This window comes from Peromyscus maniculatus, chromosome 5 (genome assembly GCF_049852395.1).
Source record: "Peromyscus maniculatus bairdii isolate BWxNUB_F1_BW_parent chromosome 5, HU_Pman_BW_mat_3.1, whole genome shotgun sequence".
Taxonomy (NCBI): domain Eukaryota; kingdom Metazoa; phylum Chordata; class Mammalia; order Rodentia; family Cricetidae; genus Peromyscus; species Peromyscus maniculatus.
This window is the reverse complement of record NC_134856.1, coordinates 143,180,067-143,205,157: the sequence shown is the minus strand read 5'-3', so window position 1 is coordinate 143,205,157 and position 25,091 is coordinate 143,180,067. Positions and strand designations below refer to the sequence as shown.

The following is a 25,091-nucleotide window of genomic DNA, read 5'->3' as shown; positions in this document are numbered from 1 at the left end:
AGGCCTCGTACAGCATGGTGGCTGGCGGGTTGCAACTGTGGTGGCTTGCTCACGTGGTACAGAGGAGGAGGCAGGAAGCAGGGGCTGGAGCCAGAACAGCTATGGAATGCAAGGCCCACTCCTCTCAGGAGCCTACTTCAGACAGCTAGGTCCTGACTTGTAAGGGTTCCACAACCTCCCCAAACATTGCCACCACTTGGAGACCAATGGATGCAGTGAAATGGTGTTGGGAGGCGGCTGCCCTGGACTGTTTACTGCCTCACAAATGTACCTACAGTGGACATACAGAAAAGCCTGCTCAAGAAAAACAATACTGGTATTTAGAATGTGAGGAATTATTTTTCCCTTGAGGTTCTTTTGTGTGGGGTGAGGGCTACACATTTGTGAATGTGTAGACCAGAAGCCAGCCTTGGATACCATTCCTCAGTCTCCCCTCCTGCGATTACAGGAGGTGGCTGGCTCTTATGCACAGGTCCTGGGGACAGCGATTACAGGAGGTGGCTCTTATGCATGGGTCCTGGGGACAGAGATTACAGGAGGTGGCCGGCTCTTATGCACGGGTCCTGGGGACAAGCGGGTCCTCATGCTTGCACAGACAGTACTTGACGCCACCCGAGCCTTGCCTGAGGTCCTAAGGTCATCATTTCTATTATTTTAAAAATTACTGGGACTAAGGAAATAGGCGAGTAGTGAAGTATTCACCTATTATTAAACAATATTTTGTAAAATGGTGCATTAAAAATTTATTTATCATGATCTAATTAATAGATCTCTTTGTAAATCACTGTATTCATGGATCACTGATGTATTGACAAGATTTTGATTTTTTGATTCTTAAAAATCCAAGAACTGTAACTATGTAATTATAACTCTAATTATAACTTCTTACTAATTTTACCCCATTATGTCTATATAGTACCTACAAACTTATCTCCTATTTTCCTAGTAATTTATGCTCAATTATGTGTGGGGGGGAGAGATGGTATTAACTTAATAACAAGGGGGAAGAATTTAATTGCTTGAGAAGCAGGAAATTCGGAGTTAACCTTAATTCTACCCTTTCACATTTTCAAGTTACAACTAGCTTCACAGCCCCTCCCCTTCTGATAGGAATATAAGCACAGAGATCTGGATATAGGGCAGTGAAGAAGGTCCCTATGAAAACCTCCCCCTCCTCCTTTTTATTTTAAAAAGATGGTGTCCTGACTTCTAGTCAGTTACTATTCTGGAGCATTTGCTGATTCCTACCTCCAAGCTTAGATTGGCAGGCAGCTAGCTGGAGGCTTCCAACCAATGCCTGATATCACACAGACCAACCACACTGGGTATCTCCAAGATGTCCCCCGAGATTTGTGATGCACTTTCTACACTGTCTTGTGCTCCATCCAATTTGAGATGCTTGTTTCTCGTCTGAAGTCTCTTAAGCACCTATGAGGAGAATGGATTCTCCTATTAGAGACTCAAATCTAACCACACAGCACTAGCTTTCCTGCTTCCTCTTGTAGGCTGCCGTTGCCCTGGGTAGACTTGTGAGAGCAGTCCTTTCTAACCACTGCCTGCTGAACCAGAATGAGTGTGTCCTCAGGAAGCTGTCTTCCCTCACCATCTCCTCCTTTCTCCTCACTGTGTTTAGAGTGCTGAGAAGGAAGTTGACATTACAACTGGACAAGGAGGGCTCCTGCCAACTCCAGGGGTCCCAACACCAGGGGTCCCAATGTGCCGTTTTGTAGTATGCCTGAAACAGATGGAAACCAAAGGGAAAAACAAAGGTATTGTTGGAGAGGAGCTTTACCTGGAACCTGGAGGGGCAAGAAGCCCCCACCAAGCAAGGGACAGTCCTCCAGGCTGCACTGTCAGCTCCTACTGTCCTAATAAACTACATGCTAATCACATCAGTCCCAGACCACTTCTTTTAACACCTAACAACACTAAATTAGCCATTACACCTTTAAAAAACCAAACTAACAATTCTGTCCAGTGGTTAATCTGGCAATTAATTTTTGGATCTAGTGAAAATATTCACTAAAATGTAGGTGCATGTAGATTCTACCAGATCAACCACCTTTGGCTTAAGAATGACACAGGACTAGTGGTTTCTATGAGGAGTTTAGGATTAATCACTGTGGCCATGGCCTGGAAGGAAGAAAAGACAACAGTATAGGAAGGCTGACAATACCGAAATACTGCACAAGGAAAGGGATGATGAAGCTGAGCAAACTGTAACAAAGTATCAGGGTAAATGAAAACACAATTCATACCAATTATTTAAAAAAAAAAAAAAAGCAAAAGCATGCCCAACAGCTTCCAAATAAGGATGGCACAAACTCTAAAGCAAGGAGCTAGGGAAAGGAAAGGAGATTCTGCCAGATTCTAGGGAACATGCCACACCGCCCCCACTCTCGGTCTTAGAAGTTGGGGAGCTGAATTGCCCAAACCTCACAAATTCTTAAACACCTACACATTTGCAAAGAGATGGGGATGTACTATTCTTCTTTCCTAGCTCTGGAGGGCCTGGAGCACTTGCTGGAGAGATGCACAAGGGTGGGAATAAGCCACTGAGGACAGCTGGGTGCTCAGACGCTGCCCTCATCTGGACAGGCAACGTGGACACTGCAAGTCCAAGGGTCAGGAGAACCTGGGGAGGGGCAGTTAGCAACGTTTCAGGAGGGCGGGGTCAAATCCTTCCAACAAATGCTCAATGGAACTGCTGCAGCACTAGGCCGCATCTCCACCCATAATGTCCACCTGTTAGACATAGCTTAGAGGGGCTGGAAAAACAAGCCTTAGGTGAGCTGGGAAACGAATCAAAGACAAAGTTCCAGCACACATGAGATTAAATAAAAGGTCAGAGCAGGGCTATTCACGCTGAGAGTGAAGCATCAGTGAGAATGAACACAAGCCATGTGAAGAGAGGAGCAGAGAGAAGCTAAGAGAAACAGAACTCATGCTGAAAAAAAAAAAATAACCCAAGGAGCAGAGAACAATCCCTTCGCAATGTTTTACATTAGTAAAACCAACAAAACTAGCAACAATAACCAAAAATTAAAGGCTAAAGATGACAAGACAACAAAATGAAAAGAAAAGATTCTAATTCCAGGAAAGAAAACGAAGCACCATAACAACACCAATTCAGGAATATTAATCTGTAAAGAGCAAAGCAAAGAACACTGAAGAAAATGATATTAAGTGCTAGGCTTGCAGATCAGAAGATCAAGGTTGTCTTCATCCCATTAGGAGTTTGAAGCTAGCCTGGGCTAACTGAGACTGTCTCGAAAGAAAAAGGAAAAAAGGCTATTTAATAATAAAGAGCTGCCTGAGAAAAAATGGGATGAAGACAAGAAAGAGGAAAGTAATTATCTAATAACATATGTACACCAGACAAAGAAGACGTAACAGGGAACTAGAACCTTACAAGGGGAAAAAGTATATGAGCAAAGATGTAGTTGAAGTCAAGCATGGTGACACAGGCCTGTATTTCCAGGAGGCGGAGGCAGGAGGATCATAAATTCAACACTAGCCTGGGCTACACAGCAAGATCCTTGTCTCAAAACACAAGACAAAACAAAGCATACTTTAGTCAGGCAGTGGTGCAGCACACCTTTAATCCCAGCACTCTGGAGGCAGAGGCAGGCAGATCTCTGTCATTTCCAGCCAGCCTAGGTTACAGAGCGAGTTCCAGGACAGTCAGAGCTACACAGAGAAACCCTGTCTTGAAAAACCAAACAACAAAACAAAAACAAGACAAAGCATATTTAAGACAATTGCACTTAGAATCTAAGACTTAAAAAGGACAGTGTTTTCCAGGGAGAAGGAATAACGCAGAATCATGCATGCCAGGGCCAGTGAGACGGCTCCCCAGGTGAAGAAGCTTGTGGCCAAACCTTAGGACCTGAGTTTGATACCCAAACCCTGCACAGTGGAAGGAGAGAACAGACTCCCACAATAGTCCACTGTACTCCACATTTGTACCAGGCAACACCCAAACACACATACACACACTCCCTCTCTCTCCCCCAGTGTGAAACCATTCTTTGAAATAATCACGTATACTCACTTAGTTTTAGTTAAATCACTGAACTCAAAGATAAAAATATCTTCTGCCATCTACATGATATAAACAGGGAAAAGCAGGCAACTTTCAAAAATTTCACAGCAGTGATTGATCTAAAAGGCGGTTGAGCAACATCTATCAAGTTCCAAGGAATAAATACGTGGCCCAGGAATATTTAAACCTAGCTCTTTTGTGATTTAAACACAGACAGCAGACATGCATTCCCAAGCAGTAAGAACTGAGAAACCACACAACCTGGGAAGCTGCAACTTGAACATCAATTTGAAAATGAAATTGAGCCAACAAAGAGCTAGATCAAAATAAAATATTCATGAATCTAGAAGCATGGTTAAGTGGTGGCAATACTAAAATCCTTTATGTTGGCAAAGCAAACCTCAGCAATGTAACAGTAACAACTAAAATGTGCGGACTGGGGGATAACAGAAGCACAGTATTGCCTATTTCCTCTTTAAAAACAAACAAACAAACTGAAACATTGTTTCTGTTTTTGGCTTTTGAGACAGGTCTCATTCTGGCCTTGGCTAGCCTGGAACTTGCTTTGTAACCAGGCTGGATTGAAACTCAAGAGATTAGGCAGTGTACCTCCTCTTCCCCAGGAACAAGCCTGATGGGAAATCACACTTGGAATCACAGCACCATATCTGTGACGATGCTTCTTATCAGAATTATCTAGCAAAAGCTCTCTCTCACACTATTGTGAACTCAGAATGTTCACTTCGGTTTCCTTTCTCACTAAACTTGGGTAAATGAAATCTTAAAAGCACATACAAGCCAGGAGGCAGGAGGATTAGAGAGAGTCAAGGCTAGCCTGAGCTACAGAATAAAACCTTGTCTCAAAAGAACAAACAAAGCAAAATAAAACAACAACAACAACAACAAGAAAATGCAGAAATCGACAAAAGTTGACAAGCACACAGGGAAATCAGTGAGAATGTAAAGGCAGGCAATCCTGCAGAGTATTTTGATCAAAGAATTAACCTTATCATGGCTGGGAAGCTGTCTCAGTTGGCAAAGAACATGCCACAGATGCATGAGGACCTGAGTTCAGATCTCCAAGCACCCGCGTAAAAGCCAGTGTAGAGAGATGGAATGTTACAGAGATACACACTTGCTGCTGGGACAGAAAAATGAGTGGGGCTCAACCCCACCAAGCTGTACATTACAATGTCAAATTTTATTTTACATATACTTTAACATAAAATTTGAGCAAGATGTAAATTTTCAAAAGGCATGTAGGTCCCTGAGCTGGCTCAGTAAGTAGGTAATGGCACTTGATGCTTAAGCCTTATGACTCAAGTTCAATCCTGAGACCCACATGGGAAAAGGAGAGAACATGTTGCCCTCTGACCTAAACACACACACACACACCAAACAAATGAAGCAATGAAAGAATGCTATTCAACAGTGTAAAATGGCAAAAGCACTTAAGTCAAAGGGTTTTGCTGCTGTTTTGGGCATTGTTTGTTTTGGTGTGTGTGTGTGTGTGTGTGTGTGTGTGTGTGTGTGTGTGTGTAAGTGAGCATGCCTGCATGTGCGGAGGTCATAGTGTTTGGTGTCCTCCTGTGACACTGTCATCCTTGTTCCCTGGAGATGGGGTTTCCTCCTGAACCCAGGTTCCGTTTTTCTCTTCTGGACTTGTGGCCAATAGACCCCTGTGGCCCCTCGGTGCATGTGGGGTGCTGGGAACTGAACTCTAGCTTTCATGCTTGCACAGTAAGTACTCTGAGTTGCTAGGCAGGGTGACTCTGAGGTGGCAGCATCAGAAGGAGAGAAGCTTGCCCAGATGCCTCCAGCAGGACTGTTTGGTTTTATAAGCCCACTTAATATGCAGCTGCTCATATGGTGATGAACAGCTGGAGGCTACAACAAGTTCCTATACTACCAGGGGCTCACCTTCCCCAATCATACATCACTAACTTCTTTCTCCCGGTATATATGACTGTAACTTCTCTACTTTCCAGTGCTGACATAATCTAATCCCCATACGCTGCAGCCTCCCCAGTTGTGTGCAGTGAGTTTACCACCGTCAATTACCTGTGAAAGAATCAACTGCCCATGAAACAGGTGTACAAATTTCCTTAAAAATGAAAAATAAGTTTCCTTTCCAAGTGTTCTGGCTAGGAATCGAAGAAGGAAGTAGCCCTGGTAGAAGAAAGAGGAAAGATAGACAATAAGTTGGCATCAGGGTTCATCACAAAGTTGCTTACATTAGTATAATGTACTAGTGTATCCAGGACATGCTGCCTTCTCTGGCTCAGGTGCTGGGAGCTCAGGGAGCTCAGTTCTGGCTCAGGGAGGCTGGGCTTGGAAATGCAGGGTGAACTTCTGAGACCTCAACAACTTTGTTAATGTCATCAGCACCTCTATGAACTCTGCAAGAGAGGAGAGGCCCAGAGCTTTCACACACCAGGTCCAGAGGTGCCGTCTGTGCCGGCCTCTACTCATCTGCAGCAGGAAATGGGACTTTCTTAGGTGAAGTTCTTCTGAACATGGCCTTGTTCAGAGGCCTTTAGAGTATTGGTTTGTGGGTACTAAGTCTAGGCTCACTGAGATGCCGTTACAGAGGTGGAGACGCTTTCCTTTGCCTCAGCTGCATTACTCACCTTGTTCAGCTCTCTGGCCTCAGGAGTGCCATCCTGTAACAAATGGCAGTAGCCATCAGGCATACTCACCTTTAAGTAATGAACCTGCATGAATCCCTTCTCTGGGTTGAGTCCATGCTTGACAACAGATGCACCTGAAGCACTCACGTGGCCAGTCTCCTCTTTGTTGGGTCTAAAACGACACAGTGGTCACTTGTCTAAGTATAGTACATTTATACCCAACTGGACTACTACCTCTCATCTCTCATTTTCAAACTTGAGCAGCTGTGCCTTCCTTCAAGGTCAGTAGTTCCAGGTATAATTGAAAACAGTTTACATTACAAAGTCACATACTCAGCATGAAGGATTCATACTCAGTCTGGCAAACTGAGGTTGGTTATTGGCAATATTTTATGGCACCTTATCCAAGATGAAAGCCTGCCAGTCCCTCCAGGAATCTTAAGCTCCAATATGAATTATTTATCAGTGTAAACCCTTTCTTGGTGAGGAAGCTGGGCTTCGAGAAATATGTAGCTCACTTGGTAAAGTTGTGTGTGTGTGTGTGTGTGTGTGTGTGTGTGTGTGTGTGTGTATGTTCATTAATTGTAGAGAGCCCTAGTGTTCCTATTTCAGAATCTACATTTAATAATTAAGTCTCCTTTAGGACATACCTGCATCCTGAACCCACTTGAGAAGCACAAAAGCACAGGAAAGGTCCCAAGGAGCTCTTGTTTGGGGCACAGCATTTGTGATGACACAGTTATTTCATAAACGAGGTCTGTACCCAGGGTGTGCTGTACCCAGGGTGTGCTGTACCCAGGGTGTGCTGTACCCAGGGTGTGATGCTCTGCTGTGAGCTTGTGGTGTCATGCAGATTAAACCAGCGTCTCGTTATCCAACAGGGCACTTTCCACCATGTGCTCAGCTTTAAGTCTTTAAAAAAATTACATATATATATATATATATATATATATATATATATATATATTTTACAATACCATTCAGTTCTACATATCAGCCATGGGTTCCCCTATTCTTCCCCCTCCCACCTCCTCCCTTTACCCCCAGCGCACCCCCCATTCCCACCTCCTCCAGGACAAGTCCTCCCCCCGAGGACTGCGATCAACCTGGTAGACTCAGTCCAGGCAGGTCCAGTCCCCTCCTCCCAGACTGAGCCAAGTGTCCCTGCATAAGCTCCAGGTTCCAAACAGCCAACTCATGCAATGAGCACAGGACTCGGTCCCACTGCCTAGTTGCCTCCCAAACTGAACAAACCAATCAACTGTCTCACCCATTCAGAGGGCCTGATCCAGCTGCGGGCCCCTCAGCCTATGGTTCATAGTTCATATGTTTCCATTCATTTGGCTATTTTTTTCAATAATTGAGTACTGCTCAGCTATGTTCATAGCAGCACTATTTATAATAGCCAGAACCTGGAAACAACCTAGATGCCCATCAACGGAAGAATGGATGAAAAAAATGTGGTACATATACACAATGGAGTACTACTCAGCAGAGAAAAACAATGAAAGCATGAAATTTGCAGGCAAATGGATGGAACTAGAAAAAATCATCCTGAGTGAGGTAACCCAAACCCAGAAAGACAGTCATGGTATGTACTCACTCATAGGTGGATTCTAGATATAAAATAAAGAACAATCAGACCACAACCCATAGAGAACCATAGAGGCTATATATATATAGCATGGAGGTCCCTAGGATGACTGTGGCTTATAATAAAAAAAAAATTTTTTTAACTTCCGTTTCCTAAAATGTAATAGATTCTTTGAGGCTCTTCACACAGTGAAGCCTCAAGAACAGCGAAGATCAAAATAAGTGACAGAGGGTATGCCTAGCTTTCAGGGCCTCCTGGACAAACACAGAAGAATGTGTTAATGCCAGGTGAGGGGAGAAGCCACAAGAGAGCCAGCACAGACAGGCGAGGTTTCATTTGTGAAGGTGGAGAAGCCGAGTGCCAGGTACAGAAATCTGAGCAAGATGGTTGATTATCAACCTTTCTTCTTTGTCTTCTTTTGTGACTGCTCAGGGGGATGCACCTCCACACCCAACTTAACCTTTCTTCCTATTATCTATCACCCACTAACGGTTGCAGAAGCTCTCTAACCTTCAATTTATTAACTAGCAAAATGGAAGTAATTCTACTTATATCTCTAGGTCCTATGCAAACCTCTCAAAACGGGTGATGAATATAAATAACTACTTCTTCAATGTGATAAGATATTAAGTGTTTTACAAAAAGAATCCCTTATAAGTCTTAGTGGAGTATCTCAGAGCATAGTTCTAGCAGACACAAGGCTCAGAACTAGCAGGTCTCTGAAGCAAAGGCAGCAAGGATGAACAGCCGTGGGAGCTGACTCCAGAGTTTCCATTTGTCTCCTGTATCCCTGGATGACTTACAAGAACACACTCTAGACTCACCTGCCCCCTTTGTCTTCGTGAGTCCACTGACACCCATCAGCTTAGGCCTTGGTTCTCGAGTCCTTCTTAAGACCAGGTGACTGACTGACTGAATGAGGAAAGCCACAGTAGCTTCCTTCGCCAGGGAAATTCCATCTTCCTTCTAGGGGAAGGACAGCTTCTCAAGAGGCCACGTGAATTCACATCAGGCTGTCCAGCCCCAGTGGTGAAGGACTAGCTTCAAGTTTCCTATGGTCTTGAGCTCAGAACTAAGGCTACTGAGGGGAGGAGACAGTGATGCAAACCTTTGTCCGCAGGCTGGCTTCCAGCTCCAGTTCCCAATGACACCTTTAATAGCTGTTTTCCCTTTGTCTAAAAATGTCCTTCCATAAAACCCTCTCTCACAATCTCTTCTTCCCTCTTCTTCAAACGAACAATTATTTAGGTAGATCTTTTATGTTGACAGCATCCCTATCAGGCACACAAGTCCTCAGAGATTTCTGTGAAAGTGGACATAGAGCTAGGGCAAGCAGAGCTCAGGCAAGCAAGCTCTGCAAGACTCAGGAAGAGGTTTTCATGAGGAAAGACTCCATCAGCAGAGACCATGAGCTTCTGTCTCTGGGACCCCTGCCACCTGTTCACGGAGCCAGCTATACGCAGATACAAGTACAGAAAAAGTAGGAGCCAAATCTAGGTCTGCCCTCACAATCACACAGAGGAGGCTCAGACCCAGCAGGGGCACATATAGATGCACCTGCCCACCTTCTGCTTCCCAGAAGTCTAGAACCCAGCAACACTGACCTCTGGCTACAGATGGGAACAGTAGGAACCTTAAGGAGGGTGAAAGAGGCTAAAAGGAAGATGTCTGAGATGATCGCAGAGTGTTTCTATGTGGCTAAATAGTACAACACCCTGGAGTAATCTAGCAAAGATGTGTGCATTTCATTGCACGTGTTATATTTCAATTTAAAGTTAGGAAAAAGTTGAGCATTCACATGAATGCCTGAAATCCCAGTATCTTAGAGGCTGGGGCAGGAAGAAAGTTTGAGGCCAGCCAGAGCTACAAAGTGGGATTCTATTTCAACAAAACCAATCAAATAAATGAAATCCTAAAAAGGAAAAAAGTTAAGAAAAATAACGTGCAAATAAAACAGTACCCACCTTTTCCCTCAGATTAGGGACACCAGTGTAGAAAGGTGTTTGCTACTTGTGTGCACAAACACAGGACTGGGTCACAAGATGGGGGCAGTGGCTGGGGGCCGGGCTTGGAGGAAGCTTTTGCTTCTCTTACAGCAGAAAGCTATGACTACTATTGTACTTCTACCCTCTTATAGATGACAGAGGGAACTGTACGAGCCACCTTGTAACCATGAGGCAGCAAGTCAGTGCACCCAGAGACTGGAAGGGAATAAACCAAGGTAAACCTTCTTCAGTGGGCATAATTCAACCCCATGGTAGCCCAGACTACCCGCCTTCCTGCTGCTTCTTGTGTGAGAGACATAAGCACCATGTGTTGAAATCAACTTCCCGTTACAGTCCATTACCCATACCCAGACTCACACGTGATGGATGGAAAGCTGGATCAGTGCTACCAGCAACATGGCCTGGGTGAAGGCCAGGGTGTCTGTGCCGTTCACTCTGTCATGCTCTCCTGCAGTGGGTTCTTCTCCCTTACAAGAACCTGATGAGGAAAGGGTTGTGAGGATGCCCATTAAGAGCTGAAGAAATAGGGGCTTAGAGAGGAACTCAAAGCTGGTCGGTAGCCAGTCAGAGCCCAGGCACAGGCTGTACTCAAGGGCTTCCTCGAGAGACTGGCCCTCACCCAGCTGTGCAAAATCCTCAGGAGAGAACTGGAGACCCATCGTTTTCCTTCCTGGAAGCTTTGTTTCCTCACTGCAAGTCCATGATGAAGTTCACTTAACTAAAACCACCACTGTGTAAAAGCAAGCTTAGTCCTGCTGCAGCCAGAAGATTCCAGTGTTTACTCCTTGCCTGACATGCATGGAATGTGGGTGATCAAGTTACCAAGGTCATCTGGGCTCAAATACTCTTGGTTTCTGTTGTGCCTGGCACCAAATACAGCAACTGATGTGAACATGACCTTTCTTGCCTCTACCCTACCTCTACCTCTCCTGCACTCTCACAGAAGCCACCTGGATATTTCCTGAGTGACAGTGGTATCTGACACACAGGGATACCATTTGGAATGAGGTGCCTTAGGAAAGATCTGGTCCTTCTAGGCTATGACCAAGGGTGAAAGCAGGGTAACTGCCTCTGTGAGGTGCTCAGACAGTTAGGTGTCTGGTTCTGTCTGCCTTGCCCAGCTCTTGCAGATCATCTGCCAGCATGCCCTCTTGTGCATGAGAATGCCAGCTGCCTCTGTATGCTCACCGGTCCCTGCCTGCTTGTCAAAGGTAGCCACCCCAACAAGGAGCAGAGTTTCATTTACACCCTAACAACGAGGAAGTGAAACTCTGTCCAAGAAGAAACTGGCCTCGAGGTACCATCTCAACTCCACAGGCACCTTGAAAACCAACAGGGGACATAATGCTGGTTAAGCATTTGGCCATGAACACTGCCTCTGGCACGTGCAGCCCCATGAAGCAGAGCTCCCTCGTCAGCAAAAACAAGAGATGGTGGCTGTTGAGATGGCTCACTATAAGCATGGGCTGAACCCCAGTGCCAACACAAGTGCCAGAGGTGGAGATGGGGAGCATGATGGATAGCCTGGCCAGAACAGGGAGATCCTGCCTTAAGACATAAGGTGCAGAGAGGTCAGAGAAAACAGCTGATGTCAGCCTCTGGCCTCTGGAGGCAAACATGTGGATAGGTCCCTAACATCTGTTCATACACCGACACAATGCACACCATACAAACACATAGGCAAAGAAGACAACAGGGACTCGGGCACCTCAGTGGGCTGTTCCTCCTGGCCTTTATTAAGTGCTGTACAAAGCTACTCTTGTTATGAGGACACATTCTGATCCACACCCAGAGAATACCAGCTGGACCTTCCTCAGACAAGCCAAACCTCAGAAAGGTATGGCTGCCATCATGCAGGTCACTGGGCAGGCAGCAGAGTAGGGACATAGGAAACTTCCCTAAGTCTAAAGTTCTTTCGAAAATAAAAACAGGGCTGGAAAGATTGTAAAGTACTTGCCTTGCACAAATGAGGACCTCAGTTCAAGCCTCAGAACTCACATTAAATAGGGAAAAATCTAAGTGTGGTAGTATTTGCTTACAACCCCAGAGCTGGGGAAGCAGGGAAAGGTGGATCCCTGGGATTCCCCAGCCGGTCAGTCTAGCCACCCTGGCCGGAGGCTGCTTCATTCACCTTTTCCATGCTGTAAAAACAGCTTTCCATTTTTGTTTTTTGATTTCACCAATTTTTATAATTTATAAATTTTATTTTATTATTATGTGTGTGTGTGTGTGTGTGTGTGTGTGAGAGAGAGAGAGAGAGAGAGAGAGATACAGAGAGATACAGAGAGAGAGGGAGGGAGGGAGGGAGAGAAAGAGAGCGCATCATATCCTACTCAGACCATCAAACCATCATATTTATCTTACCCTTGTTTTTTGGATGGTAGGAGCAGGGCTTGAACTCCAGCAGCACACAGAGTTCTGCATGAGATAAGAGGAAAGACGGCCCCAGCCTGACATAAGGAAGAGCAGAGGGTCTGTAGGTGGGAGCAGCAGAGGAATACTTCCCCTGTTGTGGAGGCACTGGAGGTGGGTGTGGGCACACCTCACTTCAGCCTGACACAGCAGGAGGCACAGCAGGAGTAGTGCTGGGAGCTGGGCTGGAATTCTCAGCCCTTTAGGCAACGGTGCCCTACTATGATCAGCATCGCATGCTGTCCACAAACATCACATGTTAAGACCCTCACCACAGCACCGCCAGGGAAAGAAATTACCAAAACACCCAATGATTGACAAATGCTCAGTGCTAGTAGCAAAACATACTGTAGCACATGCAGCTTTTCAAAGAGCCTCTGAACATTAATAATTGGGAAAATAGCCAGGATTACATTCTGAGGGAAATGAGGAAGACACACTGTACTTGCTCACGCAGGAGTGACAGCTTTCATTCCAACGACCTCTGCAATATTCTGATCACCCAAAACCAGAAATGGCTTCTGGGTCTCATCTGGGCCCAAAGTCACCCAGTGCCTCTTGCTCTAATTTTATTTCTATCTCCTCCTCAGACAGTCAATGGTTAACTCAACTGGCATCCAGGGTTGTTATGCAAGTAAAGAATATTCCCTGATTTCCATCAATCTTGAAAAATTTTTAGATTCACAAAGTTTACCGTTTAAAAAAATGTGTAGTTCATGCTGGGTATGGTGGCTCATACCTGTAATTCCATCATAAGAGAAACTGAGGCAAGAGGATTGCTGTACATCTGAGGCCATGTTAGGCTACAGAATGGATTTCATGCCACCTGGACAACACAGTGAAATCCTGTCTCAAAAACAAACAAACAACAACAACAACAACAACGAAGAACACTTGTACACTCATGAGGACTGGAGTTCAGATCCTAGCAACCACATGACAAACCTGGCCTCTCTGCATACTTATAATCCCATGCAGGAGGATTACTGGAAGGAGGATTACAAGCATGTTTGCTTTTAGCCTAGCTGAGTTCCAGGTGCAGGGAGAGATTCTGCCTCAAAGAAACATGTGGAGAGTGATAAAGGACAAACAATGGCTTCTTCTAGCTTCTATACCCACTCATCTGCACCCCCACACATACAATAAATGAATGAATGAATAATAATGAATGAATAAATAAACCTTTAAACAAAAGGATATTGAGCAGCTTTTAGTGTATTCATATGATAGTGTAACCATATGTAACTCTAGAGTATTATCACTCCAGAAAGAAACCCCATAATCACCGATAATTCCTTTTCAGTACCTCAACCTTTGATATCACTAGTCTATGTAGCTCTGTAGTATTGATTAGAGAATTCACATAAATGGACTCATAAGCATGTAGGCTTTTACATCTGGTTTCTTTCACAGCATACTGTTTAAAAGGTTCATGCAACATGCTCTAGCAAGTGTTGATAACTCATTCCTTCTTATTGTTGATTAATGATCTCCATTTCATGAATCTAACACATTCTGTTTATCTAAAAGTGTCCTGATGGACATTTGGATTACTAATGCAGTGATATGAATAATTTTTGGGAAATAATTTATAGGTTAACAGTGTTATACTGAATCAGTGCTACACAGGCAGCTATATTCATATATATTTATAAAATTTATTTTCTGAATCATCACAAGAAAACACTAGCAGTGCTTATCTTACCACAGGGATTTGACTATTATGAACTTTTTAAATTACATATTTTACTTTTTGAGCTTATAATTTAAGGCTATCATTCATCCCCCTTTTCCTGTCTCCCTTTACAGCCTCCCATATAGCCCCTTCCCTGCTCTCTTTCAAACTCATGGTGGTGGTGGTGGTGGCGGCGGCGGCGGCGGCGGCGGCGGCGGCGGCGGCGGCGGCGGCGGCGGCGGCGGCGCACGCCTTTAATCCCAGCACTTGGGAGGCAGAGCCAGTCGGATCTCTGTGAGTTCGAGGCCAGCCTGGTCTACAGAGCGAAAGCCAGGAAAGGCGCAGAGCTGCACAGAGAAACCCTGTCTCGAAAAACAACCAACCAACCAACCAAAGAGTGCCAGTAGAAAGAGTCCCTCCTGCAGGAAACGGAATGTGATTAGACAGCTGGGAGACAAAGCTCGTCTCTGGAAAGCTCAGGAAAGGGCAGACAGTTGTTCCTGGCAAGCTGAGAGTCCTAACATTTTTCAGAGGGTAGTTAGACCGCTCATATGCGAAGTCCAGATACAGCAAACTGGGTGTGGCAATGGGGAGAAGGCCTGAGACTGGAGGGCAAAGGGTCGGAATCCTGAGACAGATTCAGGCACCTTCAGAAAGAGTTCTTGAAGGCCTCAGAGACAGAAACTCTTTTCTTCTCAAGAGCCTGGTAAGATTAGGAGTATAGTCCAGAGAGCTTTATGGAGCCCAGCAGAAGGGACACCAGGGTGGTGTCTTGAGAAGTTAGATCAGCAGGGGCTCTGGGAAGGTAGGGGGTTCTCACGAGTCTCAGAAATGTGCCAATTCCCCTTTTATCTCAGGCCATTAGTTTGAACATCTTTGTTCAAATTCCAGATCCCCCACTTTTATCCTGTCATTTTTGTTTTGTGACCAGGCATTCGTGCACTTAAAAAAAAAAAATGCTCTCTTAAGTCTTAGGGAACTTGACTTTCTTACATTTCAGCCAGTTCCACTTACCAGGAAGCAAAGGAGGGGTTTCCAGGCTTAGGACAGAGGAGCACAGCAGAAGACCCCTTGTATGTCCCCAGGGGAGGTGGTGGCAGGGGCAGAAGGGCCACAACTTCTGCTCTTGCCACATTTGGCAACAAAGTACCAGGTGCTACAGCCATGCATGATGGCATCTAACACGCACTAAGCATTAACAGGGACCTAAGAAACAGACACTATTTGCTCATGTCAACCACACTGGTGGTTCCCTAGCAGCCCATCATTCTACATGTTTTAGATGATTTGAATGTCTTTACTGCATTTCTCCCTCACATCATTAACCTGGTATATGCCTGTAGACTAAAGCTTAGCATGGTGAGCAGTCCTCAAGGCTACAGAGCAGACAGAAGTGGCAAGACAAGACTCACACCAGGAACTCTGGCTTCCAACCTTTCTGAAAACCCATACTGGGTTGAGACCCAAAGACTTGAAAAGCTCTGGAACAGAGCTCAGGCCTCCATTCTCAGATGGAATCATTCTGGATGAGTCAGGATCAGCCACATCCTAGCCAAGAATGGCAGCTGTTACCTTTCACTCTCTTCAAAGTCCTAACAAACACCATAAAGCCTGGGAATTCAAGCAGTCGCTTTAAGGGATCAATTATTACATGTGATCAGGGAAAGCATTACACTGCATTACTGAAGTCTTCTTTGAAGCTGGGTTGACATTTCTGTCTGTTCTGAAGAGTGGTAAGTTAGAGACTCACTCAACCAGAGCCTTAGGCCAATGAATCTAAGCCCAGCCTTCATTCCTGAAATGTCCACCTAATCTTACCTGGCCTCGAGACTCTGTCTCTTTGATCATGTGTTATCCCAAAGTCTGAGTAATCTCCCCCAAACTCCATTTTCATTATGTCATTCTTGGAAGGTAAGATAGCTCAGCATGATGGAGATTGTCCCAGGGAATGTGTGACTTTGGCATTTGGAGAGTCATTGCTTAGCCTGCCCTTACCAGGCCACCTTCAGCCTCCCAGATCCCTCATCGCACTATCCCTCTATCTATCCAGAAAGCCTATTCTCTTAGAAATGCCCACTCCACACCCAGAATTTCCTTTCTCCATCCCTCACCTTTCTCAATGCTTCCTGTCCTACCAACCCAGCTCAACTTGTGCAGCCTTCCTGAACCCTTCTAAGCCTTCCAGTAAAAGCTCTCAGTTCCTACAACTCTTGAGGACACAGCCTAGCATTCATTGATTCTTTGGTAATGTATATTTAGCCCACCAGAGAAGTGACAAAGGCCCTAGGGACAGAGATTATATCTGCAACATTCATTGCCTCAACATGTATGGAGCATCCACTCACTCAGCTTCATGCACTGAAGTAAAGCAACAGAAGCCAGACATAGTCCTGAGTTGCCAAAGGCTGATGAGTCATTAGAGAAAGATGGATGGAAAGTAGAGACAATGCCTGCCTTTGAAGGTCGGAAAGGATGAAACATTGTCCAGTTATAATGGTCACCCTCTGCATAAAGATAATTATCAAATAACATGTAAGACTATGCATAGTCACCACAAGAGACTATAACAGGTAGGGAGAAGGGACACCAGTTTATCTTAGGGTAGGGAGCAAGAGTATCTGTGCTGAGTCATAATGATGTGGAATTATGCACCAAGGAAAGGGCATTCTAAATAGAGGCAATATGGAAAGTGGCAGGGAAGTGAGACAGGACAGTTGGCTAGACAGACGGCAGAGGCTGAGGGTGCAACTGTGTGCCCCACGTGTGTATCTTGAAGCCTTAGCACCCAGTGCCCGAGGATGGGACTGCATTCAGAGAACAGAACCCATCAAGGCGGCCAGAGTGCAGCTACCAGTGTGAGTCCCAATTTGACTGAGGTCCTCTTAAGGAGAAGAGATTTGAACATTCAGAGAAAGGCAGGGACACATACATACAGACAAAGCATCACAAGAACACAGGCCAGCCAAGGAGAAGGGTTTCCGGAGAACCAAAACTGCCAATACCTGTAGCTTAGAATTTGGGCTTCTACGGTGAAAAGACAACTTTCTGCTGTGCAGGCTGCTGTCTTAGGTACCTCACTCTGTTCTGAGCTGACTCACACAGAATGGTCTGTGATACCTACCTCAGCAGCCAGAGTGGAGGGAAGGACAGCAAGTGAGGAGACTGGGAACAGAGCTGATGCCCTGTGGGCCTCTCACATGCAGAGAGCTTGAGATTCTCCTGGCGGTGAGAGGAAGCTTTTGGAGGATTTTAAGGGAAGAGATGGCAGAATCACAAAGCATCGTAAGGAGAGCTCTCCGGTGGCACTGAGACAGGACAGGGGATGGCACAGAGGAAGAAGGTTTGCATAGCAGAGACAAGGCCCTGCCTTTGAGCCCAGTACTACAAAGGGAAGGGGCGGCAGGCAGGCAGGGGCAGGGTGGAGACATAAACAATTCACAGGCTGTTGGTCGAGTCACACAGATGAAAAAGCTCAAGCACAGACAGTGGACTCAAGGGCGAAGGAAAGTCTACTGATGGAATACTTTTGTGGTAAACTGGGCAGTTGCTAGGGGTGGGTCCCAGGAGAGAGGGGAAGTAGGGGAGGGTGGAGCTCCCGGGAAAGGAGTGAAGGCGCCCCCAGGGAAGGAGGGGGGGTAGGGAGAATGCCCCCACCCTGGAGGAGTGTGTGGAATGGAATTCTGCCCCAAGAGGTAAGCAGATGCAGGTGGGATGGCACAGCCAGTATGGGCAACATAAGGGAGCCAGAGGGTGATGTCAGTGGGCAGCTCAGCACTCACTTCAGAGCTAACAGACTAAAAGACAGGTATGCCGGCACTGGAGTCACAGGAGCCAGCTTTGACAGGGTTAGTATCTCTGTGTCTTTCAAACATCTATGCCACACCAGCTCCCTCACTAATTCCATGACATTGTGGCAAAAACACGGGCACTTGATACAGTATAATCCTCTTGTACACTGTAAAGATTTGTCACTTGAATTGGTTTAATAAAGCACTGACTGGCCAGTAGCCAGGCAGGAAGTATAGGCGGGGTGAGCAGACTAAGAATGCTGGGAAGAGGGAGGGCGGAGTCAGGAGTCGCCAGCCAGGCACAGAAGAAGCAAGATGAGAATGCCGTCCTGAGAAAAGGGACCAAGCCACGTGGCTAAACCTAGATAAGAATTATGGGTTAATTTAAATGTAAGAGCTAGTTAGTAACAAGCCTGAGCTACTGGCCAAGCATTTATAAGTAATATTAAGCCTCCAAGTCAATTATTTGGGAAGTGGCTGCTCAGTATTTGGGAGTTGATGATTTGGGACAAAAACTTCCATTCACAGGCACTCATTTGCTTGAACCTGTTCCCAGAAATATCTTGGAAAATATATCTCTCTGAACAAGACAAGTACAGGGATAGAACACTAGGTCCTTTGTTGTGATGGAGACAATTCCAGGGGTGCTCCTGCTGCCCCCAGGGAAACTGTGTATGGGTTGGCCTGAGATCTCAGCACCTTGGTTTAGACTCCTCTTCTAACTTCTACTTTCTCTTCCATTTTTCCTTCCTGGGAATACTTTCTAATAAGCCTGACATAAATCTAAATTTCTGGATCTTCATGTGGAAAAAACTGGGAATGGCTGGTCGGTGGTGGCACCTTTAATCCTAGCACTTGGGAGGCAGGGGCAGGTGGATCTCTGTGAGTTCGAGGCCAGCCTGGTCTACAGAGCGAGTTGCAGGACAGCCAGGATTACACAGAGAAACCCTGTCTCGAAACCCACCCTCCTCCACCCCCAAAAAACCCCACTGGAAATGGAGTCCCATGAAGAATATCAAATATGGGACAAGAAGCAACTCTGAGAAGACTGAAAAGGAGATGGGGGCAGGGACTGGCAACGGCAGGAAGAGGCAGTGCTTCCAGCATGAAAGCTGGGGTCAGAAGTTCCTGGAACTTACCAATGACGCCAGGCAAAGCAGAGGAGACAGCATGCAAAGGCGAGTGTTACCAGTTTAGGTGGAAGCGGGGGAAGAGAAAGAAAGGGTATGTGTGTTGGCAACTGAAGACAGGCAATAGAGCCAGGTGCTGTGGAGGAAGGCTCCAAGTGGGTTCACACAGGACAGGGGGCCTCAAAACAATGAGCTTTTGCAGTTTGTCTGCCCAAACAAGTAGAACAGAGATTTGCTCCTTTAATCACCCATAATCCTAGCACTTGGAGAGCTTAAGTCCTAGGAAGTTTGCAGCAAGTCTGAGGCAGCCTGGCTCCATAGTGAGTACCAGGCCAGTCAGGGCGTGGCAGTTCATCATTGATTTAAAATGACCCAGGAGAGACACATCTCTAGGCCTATCTTTGAGGGCATTTCCAGAGAGTAGAGTGAGAAGAGAGGACCCACCCTGAATGTGAGCATCCAGTACCAGAATGAATAAAGAGGGGAAGGTCAGAGTGAGCTGAGTGCCAGCACTCAACTCGCTCTGCTTCCTGACTGTCAGCCTTATATTCCTACTACCACACAGCCTCCCCACCATGGCTTTCCACCAGGAACCAATATAATCCCTTCCTTTTCTAAGTCCATTTTCTTGGGTATCTTGTCATAGCAATAAGAAAAGAAACAAATACACAAGGCTATAACAGTGAGATCTCGAGCAAAACAAACAGTATTAGTTAGGATTTCTGTTGCTGTTTTAAAACACCATTCCAAAAGCAACTTGGGGAGGAGAGGGTTTATTTAGCCTCATAGTTTGTAGTTCATCATCTAAGGAAGTCAGGGCAGGAACTCCAGGCAAGAACCTACACATAGAGGCCATGGGGGAGTGATGTTTACTGGCTTTCTCCTCATGGTTTGCTCAGCCTGACTTCTTACACAATCCAGATGCGGCATCACCACACAGTGGGCTGGGCCTTTCCTTATCAATCACTAATTATGAAAATGCAGCCAGGTGTTGTAGTGCATGCCTTTAATGTCAGCAGTTGAGAAGTAGAGGCAGGCAGAGCTCTGTGAGTTCAAGGCCAGCCTAGTCTACATATCAAGTTCTAGGACAGTCGGGGCCACACAGAAAGAACCTATCTCAAAAAACAAAAAAGAAAATGCATGACAGGCTTGCACACAGGCAGCCCTAGGGAGGCATTTTGTTAAGGGAGGTTCCCCTCTCCCAAATGTCTATAGCTCGTGTTAAGTTGAACTTAAAACTAGCCAGTACAAAAACAAAGCAAAAATTAAATCCAGGTAAACTGATTCTAGACTGCATCGCCACTGCTATCCCTGCAGGAGCCCTCCAGGGAACTTCCTGTCCTCTCTGACAGGATAAATGGTGCCCAGTCCACCTTCTAAAGCAGTGACAACTTTCTTCCCCCATTCACATCCAGACCCTCTTTCCCCTTCTTCCCTGGGGGCCGCAGGGCCACAGCTTTTCTGTGGTTGGTCAAGGTGTATTCGTCCCCAGTCTGCCTCTAGAACTAGTTCATGAAAGTAGATAGGCTGACGTGTGGGCTCTTGGGAAGCCAGGGCAGATGTGGACCTAGAGATGCTGTACAGTCAAAGGAAGCGTGTACATGCCTGTTCAGTTTTCCTAGAGAGCCAGGAAGCAAGAGAGGGAGGGAGAATGAGGCTGGCCTGGAATCAATGATGGGAAAGATGAGAACCTACTGACAGAGAGGAAGAGTGTCTTCTAGCCCAAGCCACGCCCAAACTGCAGGAGGGAGGGGCATTGAAAAGGCACATCTCCACCTGAAGCAGTAGCCAGGGGATCTTAGGGGAGTTTTTCTGAGTCTGGCTTGTGTCGTTGCCAATTGATACATCCACATACACCATGAAAAACCTGCCAGATTCTTCAGAAATCACAAATACCAATTTTGAGAAAGTCTGAGAGGAGAAAACTTCCAGGATGATGGAGGATTACAAGAGAAGATTTTTAGTGAGCATGCTCTATGGCTTTAGATTAGAAGCTGGGAACTGAGGCACCATGCAACTTTGTAGAACATAATGGCTTGCACTTTAGCTCTGAACAGAATTGCAAATGTGCTCCCCCATGCCATTATCAGGGGATAGTGTTTCTGTGGTCACTGGGAGAGGCATTCACATGAAGGTAGAAAGGATGCCTACATCTGTCTAGCACTGTAGCAACTGTGGAGGCAGCAACTAAGAGAAAAAGCTTAGAAGAAGCTAAGAACAAGCAGGCTCCTGCTTGTCAATGCCTCCTTAATGTGATGCATTGCATGCTTTCTCAGCTTGAGTATGACTTTAACAATGAACCCCCAAATAAGCAGCAGCAAAATATCATGAACAAACAAACAACAACAAAAACAGAGGTTTCTTCTGACCCTGCCCTTAGAGCTCTTCAATCCCTTGGGGCCTGTCAGAAAATGTTAACTAAAAGCACTACAGAAGATTCAGGATCCATACTGAGAGTGGAGGGACTGGAAACCTTTCAGAAGTCCCCTAGCATCTGGCTAGTACTGCACTGCTGGAATAAAAAAATCAAATCAGACTTCTGTTGGCAATTCTGTCTAGGGCTAGTAGACAGGTGAGAGTAAGTCTGAGAGAGCCAATGATGTCTCAGCAAGGAGAAAGAGCTTTAACCACTGACAAGTGCATGGATTTAGGGATATGACACCTAATATTTGCAACCCAGAATAAGTAACCATGCTTCTGGAGCTGTAGTTGTGCCTTAGAGGACTCCAGCCAGGAAGGAATGTACAAGAAACAGTGGGAGCCCAAACGAGATTCATAGTGAAGTCAGTTAAAGACTCATTTGATGAAATCCATCAACAGTCAATGTAAGACACACAGGATAAGATGCATGGTTTAATACTGGGAGTATAGAAGGCTCAAACTGCTGGGCAGGATGGTACACATAGGCAATCCCAGCACTTTAGAAGTGTGGCAGGAGGATCACAATTCAAAGACAGCTTGAGAAGCTTAATGAAACTCAAGATCCCAAACAACATTTAAAAAAAAAATGTTAGGGGTATAGCACAGTGGCACACACATTGTGGCACAGGTATTTGTGCATGCAATAATGACAAAATGAAATCTCAAATTTTGGTTTGTCTCTTCTTACTTTATAATACTCTACTATCTATAACCAGCAAAATGCCATTTTCTTTGATGAAGCAACTGGTACAGCCTATAAACAGAACTTCAACCTGTGGCCTTCTGATTTGAAGATGTCTGAAGCTTTTTTTTTTTTTTAAATGCCATTGAGGGCAGGGCTGTGATAGAAGAATAGAGAGCAACAGCTGTTATGCTACACACATTCTGTCTCTGAGGCTCACATGGCTCTTGGTCCGTGTTTCAAGACGGTGGAGAATCTTGACAACCCCCCCCCAAAAGAAAAAAAAGGAAAAACAGAAAATGGCACTATCTATTATCACTGCACTGTTTTAAAGGAGTTCTTTCTCAGGGTTATTTCTACATTAAAACACAATCTTAGAACAAATTTTCTTATTTCCATGTCAGTAACTTGAGGTTTTCTGAACCCATTTTAGGGAGAACTCCAAGAGTAAGTTGAGCCTAATAATGTAATTCCTCCTCACTGCACATGCAGCTGATGACTATTCTCTGTATCTATCTGCAGCGGGTCCTTCAAATGCATTGTTTTCAGTCAGCCTAAATTTAGGCCAAGACAGTTTCTGAGTATTCAGACAAAGGAAAATAAATAAAAGCCACAATAAACCTTCTAGTTCAAACATCCAAAATGCTCCCCAACTCTTCTCACTATGGAAAAGACTTCACTTCCTGCAACTGGGCTGACCACAGCTCCACCGAGGACAGGGGTGAGAAGTGGCTTCTGAGGATGCAGTGCAAATCATTTAAGAGCTGGAGACATATTTTGTCAAGATGATGTCCTTCCATACACCAAAGGATCACCTCATGCAGAACCAGAGCCACCAAGAGACATAAACATGGAGAATAGAGAAGATCTTTCAGTTTGAGAAACTGAGTCTAGGGATGAAGGATTTACAGTTCACACTGCTTGCCTTTAGCTTCTGGCAAGATCCACATTGCCTCCCCAGTGATGCTTTCTGAGCTAGCTAGCATGACCAGTTCTGCACATGGGCATCACTCTTTACACCTCTCTACCACATATAAACAGACATGGAATTCAAGGCCACCGCCATCTTTCACACAGTTCTACCTAAAGGTCATGTTTCGCAGTGGCATCCAATACCAGCCGCTCTTACCTTCTTCACTTTCTCTTATGACCTGGATACCCCTGTTTCCACCACATACACAGCAATTTTCTCAGGATCCTTTGCTGTATTATCTGACAACTTTTCTTGCTTCTTCCTCTTCTGGGTGACTGAAGTATGCTCATAGGAGTGAGTACTGGTCAGGCTGAATGCTCTTTCCTACAAGCTCCTGCCTAGACTACGTATCTACTCAACATCTCAGCCAGAATCTTTAACACCTGTTCTTCCATTTAAATAAATTTCATCACCATCTACCCAAAGCCCCAGCCATTTCTGGGTACTCTCACTGCCCTTGTGGCCACATTCCACTCAATGGGAATCTGTCAGTCGTGCCTCTAAGACACACATCCACCAGGTCACTGCTCCACCAGGACCCTCCCTCAGCACTGCACCTCTGCTCTCTATCCTCTGCCCGCCTGCAGCCCATTCTACACAGGAAACACGAGCAGGCTCAGGATCCTTGCATGGAGACTAGTTAGCTTCTGAGGAACGTGAGGCAACACCTCCCTGGACTCACCGGCTCTGCCATTTCTGCTCCCAAGGCACAAGGCTCTTCCAAGCCTCAGAGCCTTTGTGCTCCTCACTCTTTCAAGCCAAGCACATGCCTCACTCAGTCATGATGCCCTCCAGTTAGTTCAGAAATCATGGACTGAGCCTGTTGGATTACTGCTTACTATCTGTAACAGGCTTGGACATGTAACACTGTCCCTGCTAAGTGGAAGCTCTTTGAGAGCAGGCACCATGTCCACACTGTAGGAGCAGCCAGGCTGGCTGAGGGAACAGTTATAGGCACAGTGGCCTTGGGCTGAAAGGCAGGGCTCTGGCTGCCGGGCTGGCTATGCTTTACCATTGCTCTAGTTGTCTCTCCTAAAACAATGGATGAGTCATCCTGGGAGGCCAGTTAGCTTGCAGGCAGGAAGTCTGCCATGGCAAGAGCAGCACTGTACAAAAGCACCAGCCAGCCTTGCTCCCTTGGCTCTACCAGGCTTGGTCTGTTTCTGCTCTGGGTTTTGCCTCCCAGCATGGTTCAGGCCCAGTGCAGGCAGGTGGATGGGGGGTGGGGAGGGTATGTGTGTGCGTGTTGGGTGTATCACTGGCAGAAGTGCCCAAGGCAGGCCCCTGCCCAGAGGGATAAGGTAGCTCTCAGGTGCCATGTACAATGGGTCGAGAAAGGGGTATTTCCTAGACTGGCCACCCTTTCCACTGACTGGAGATTCCTAATAACTGGATTCTCCTCAACAGGGGCTGGATAGAAGCTTCTGTTGTCATAGCAACCTTGGTGCTCTTGGGGCCTAGGCAAGAGGCTTCAGATAAGGGTTTATAGCACAGGAGAACCAAAGGAGCCAGGATGGAACTGGAAAAAAAACGGCAACAAGTCATCCTGCAAGTGCCCTGTGTTCTTTGAGAACAGCGGCCCAGCCAGCGGGCCCGCCCGGGAGCAGAGAGTGCAGAGAGCAGCCGCGGCTTCCTGCTGGGCAACAACTGAACAAAAGGCCCCATTGACAGCACATCTGTTACTACTAAACGCAGCAATCAATATTTTCTTACAGATTTTCCCCTCTTTGGCTTT

At 45.9% G+C, this 25,091-nt stretch overlaps 1 protein-coding gene across 10 annotated transcripts in view; it reads right to left on the bottom strand.

The window, feature by feature from the left end:
• The window catches only part of Aopep (aminopeptidase O (putative)), a 262,328-nt gene that overhangs the window by 104,215 nt on the left and 133,022 nt on the right, over window positions 1-25,091 (bottom strand). For 8 of the 10 annotated variants that reach the window (XR_013051710.1, XR_013051708.1, XR_013051709.1 and 5 more), the window contains 2 exons: window positions 6,745-6,847; window positions 6,107-6,214 (listed from right to left, as the gene is read on the bottom strand). Coding sequence is in view for 6 of the 10 variants with exons in the window: in XM_042278615.2 (XP_042134549.1) it covers window positions 6,107-6,214; window positions 6,745-6,847 (211 nt within the window). In the remaining 4 variants the exon portion in view is untranslated. Of the gene's footprint in view, window positions 1-451; window positions 1,429-6,106; window positions 6,215-6,744; window positions 6,848-10,632; window positions 10,754-25,091 lie in introns of those variants that run through there. The other 2 variants (XM_076573536.1, XR_013051711.1) reach the window with 2 other exon arrangements.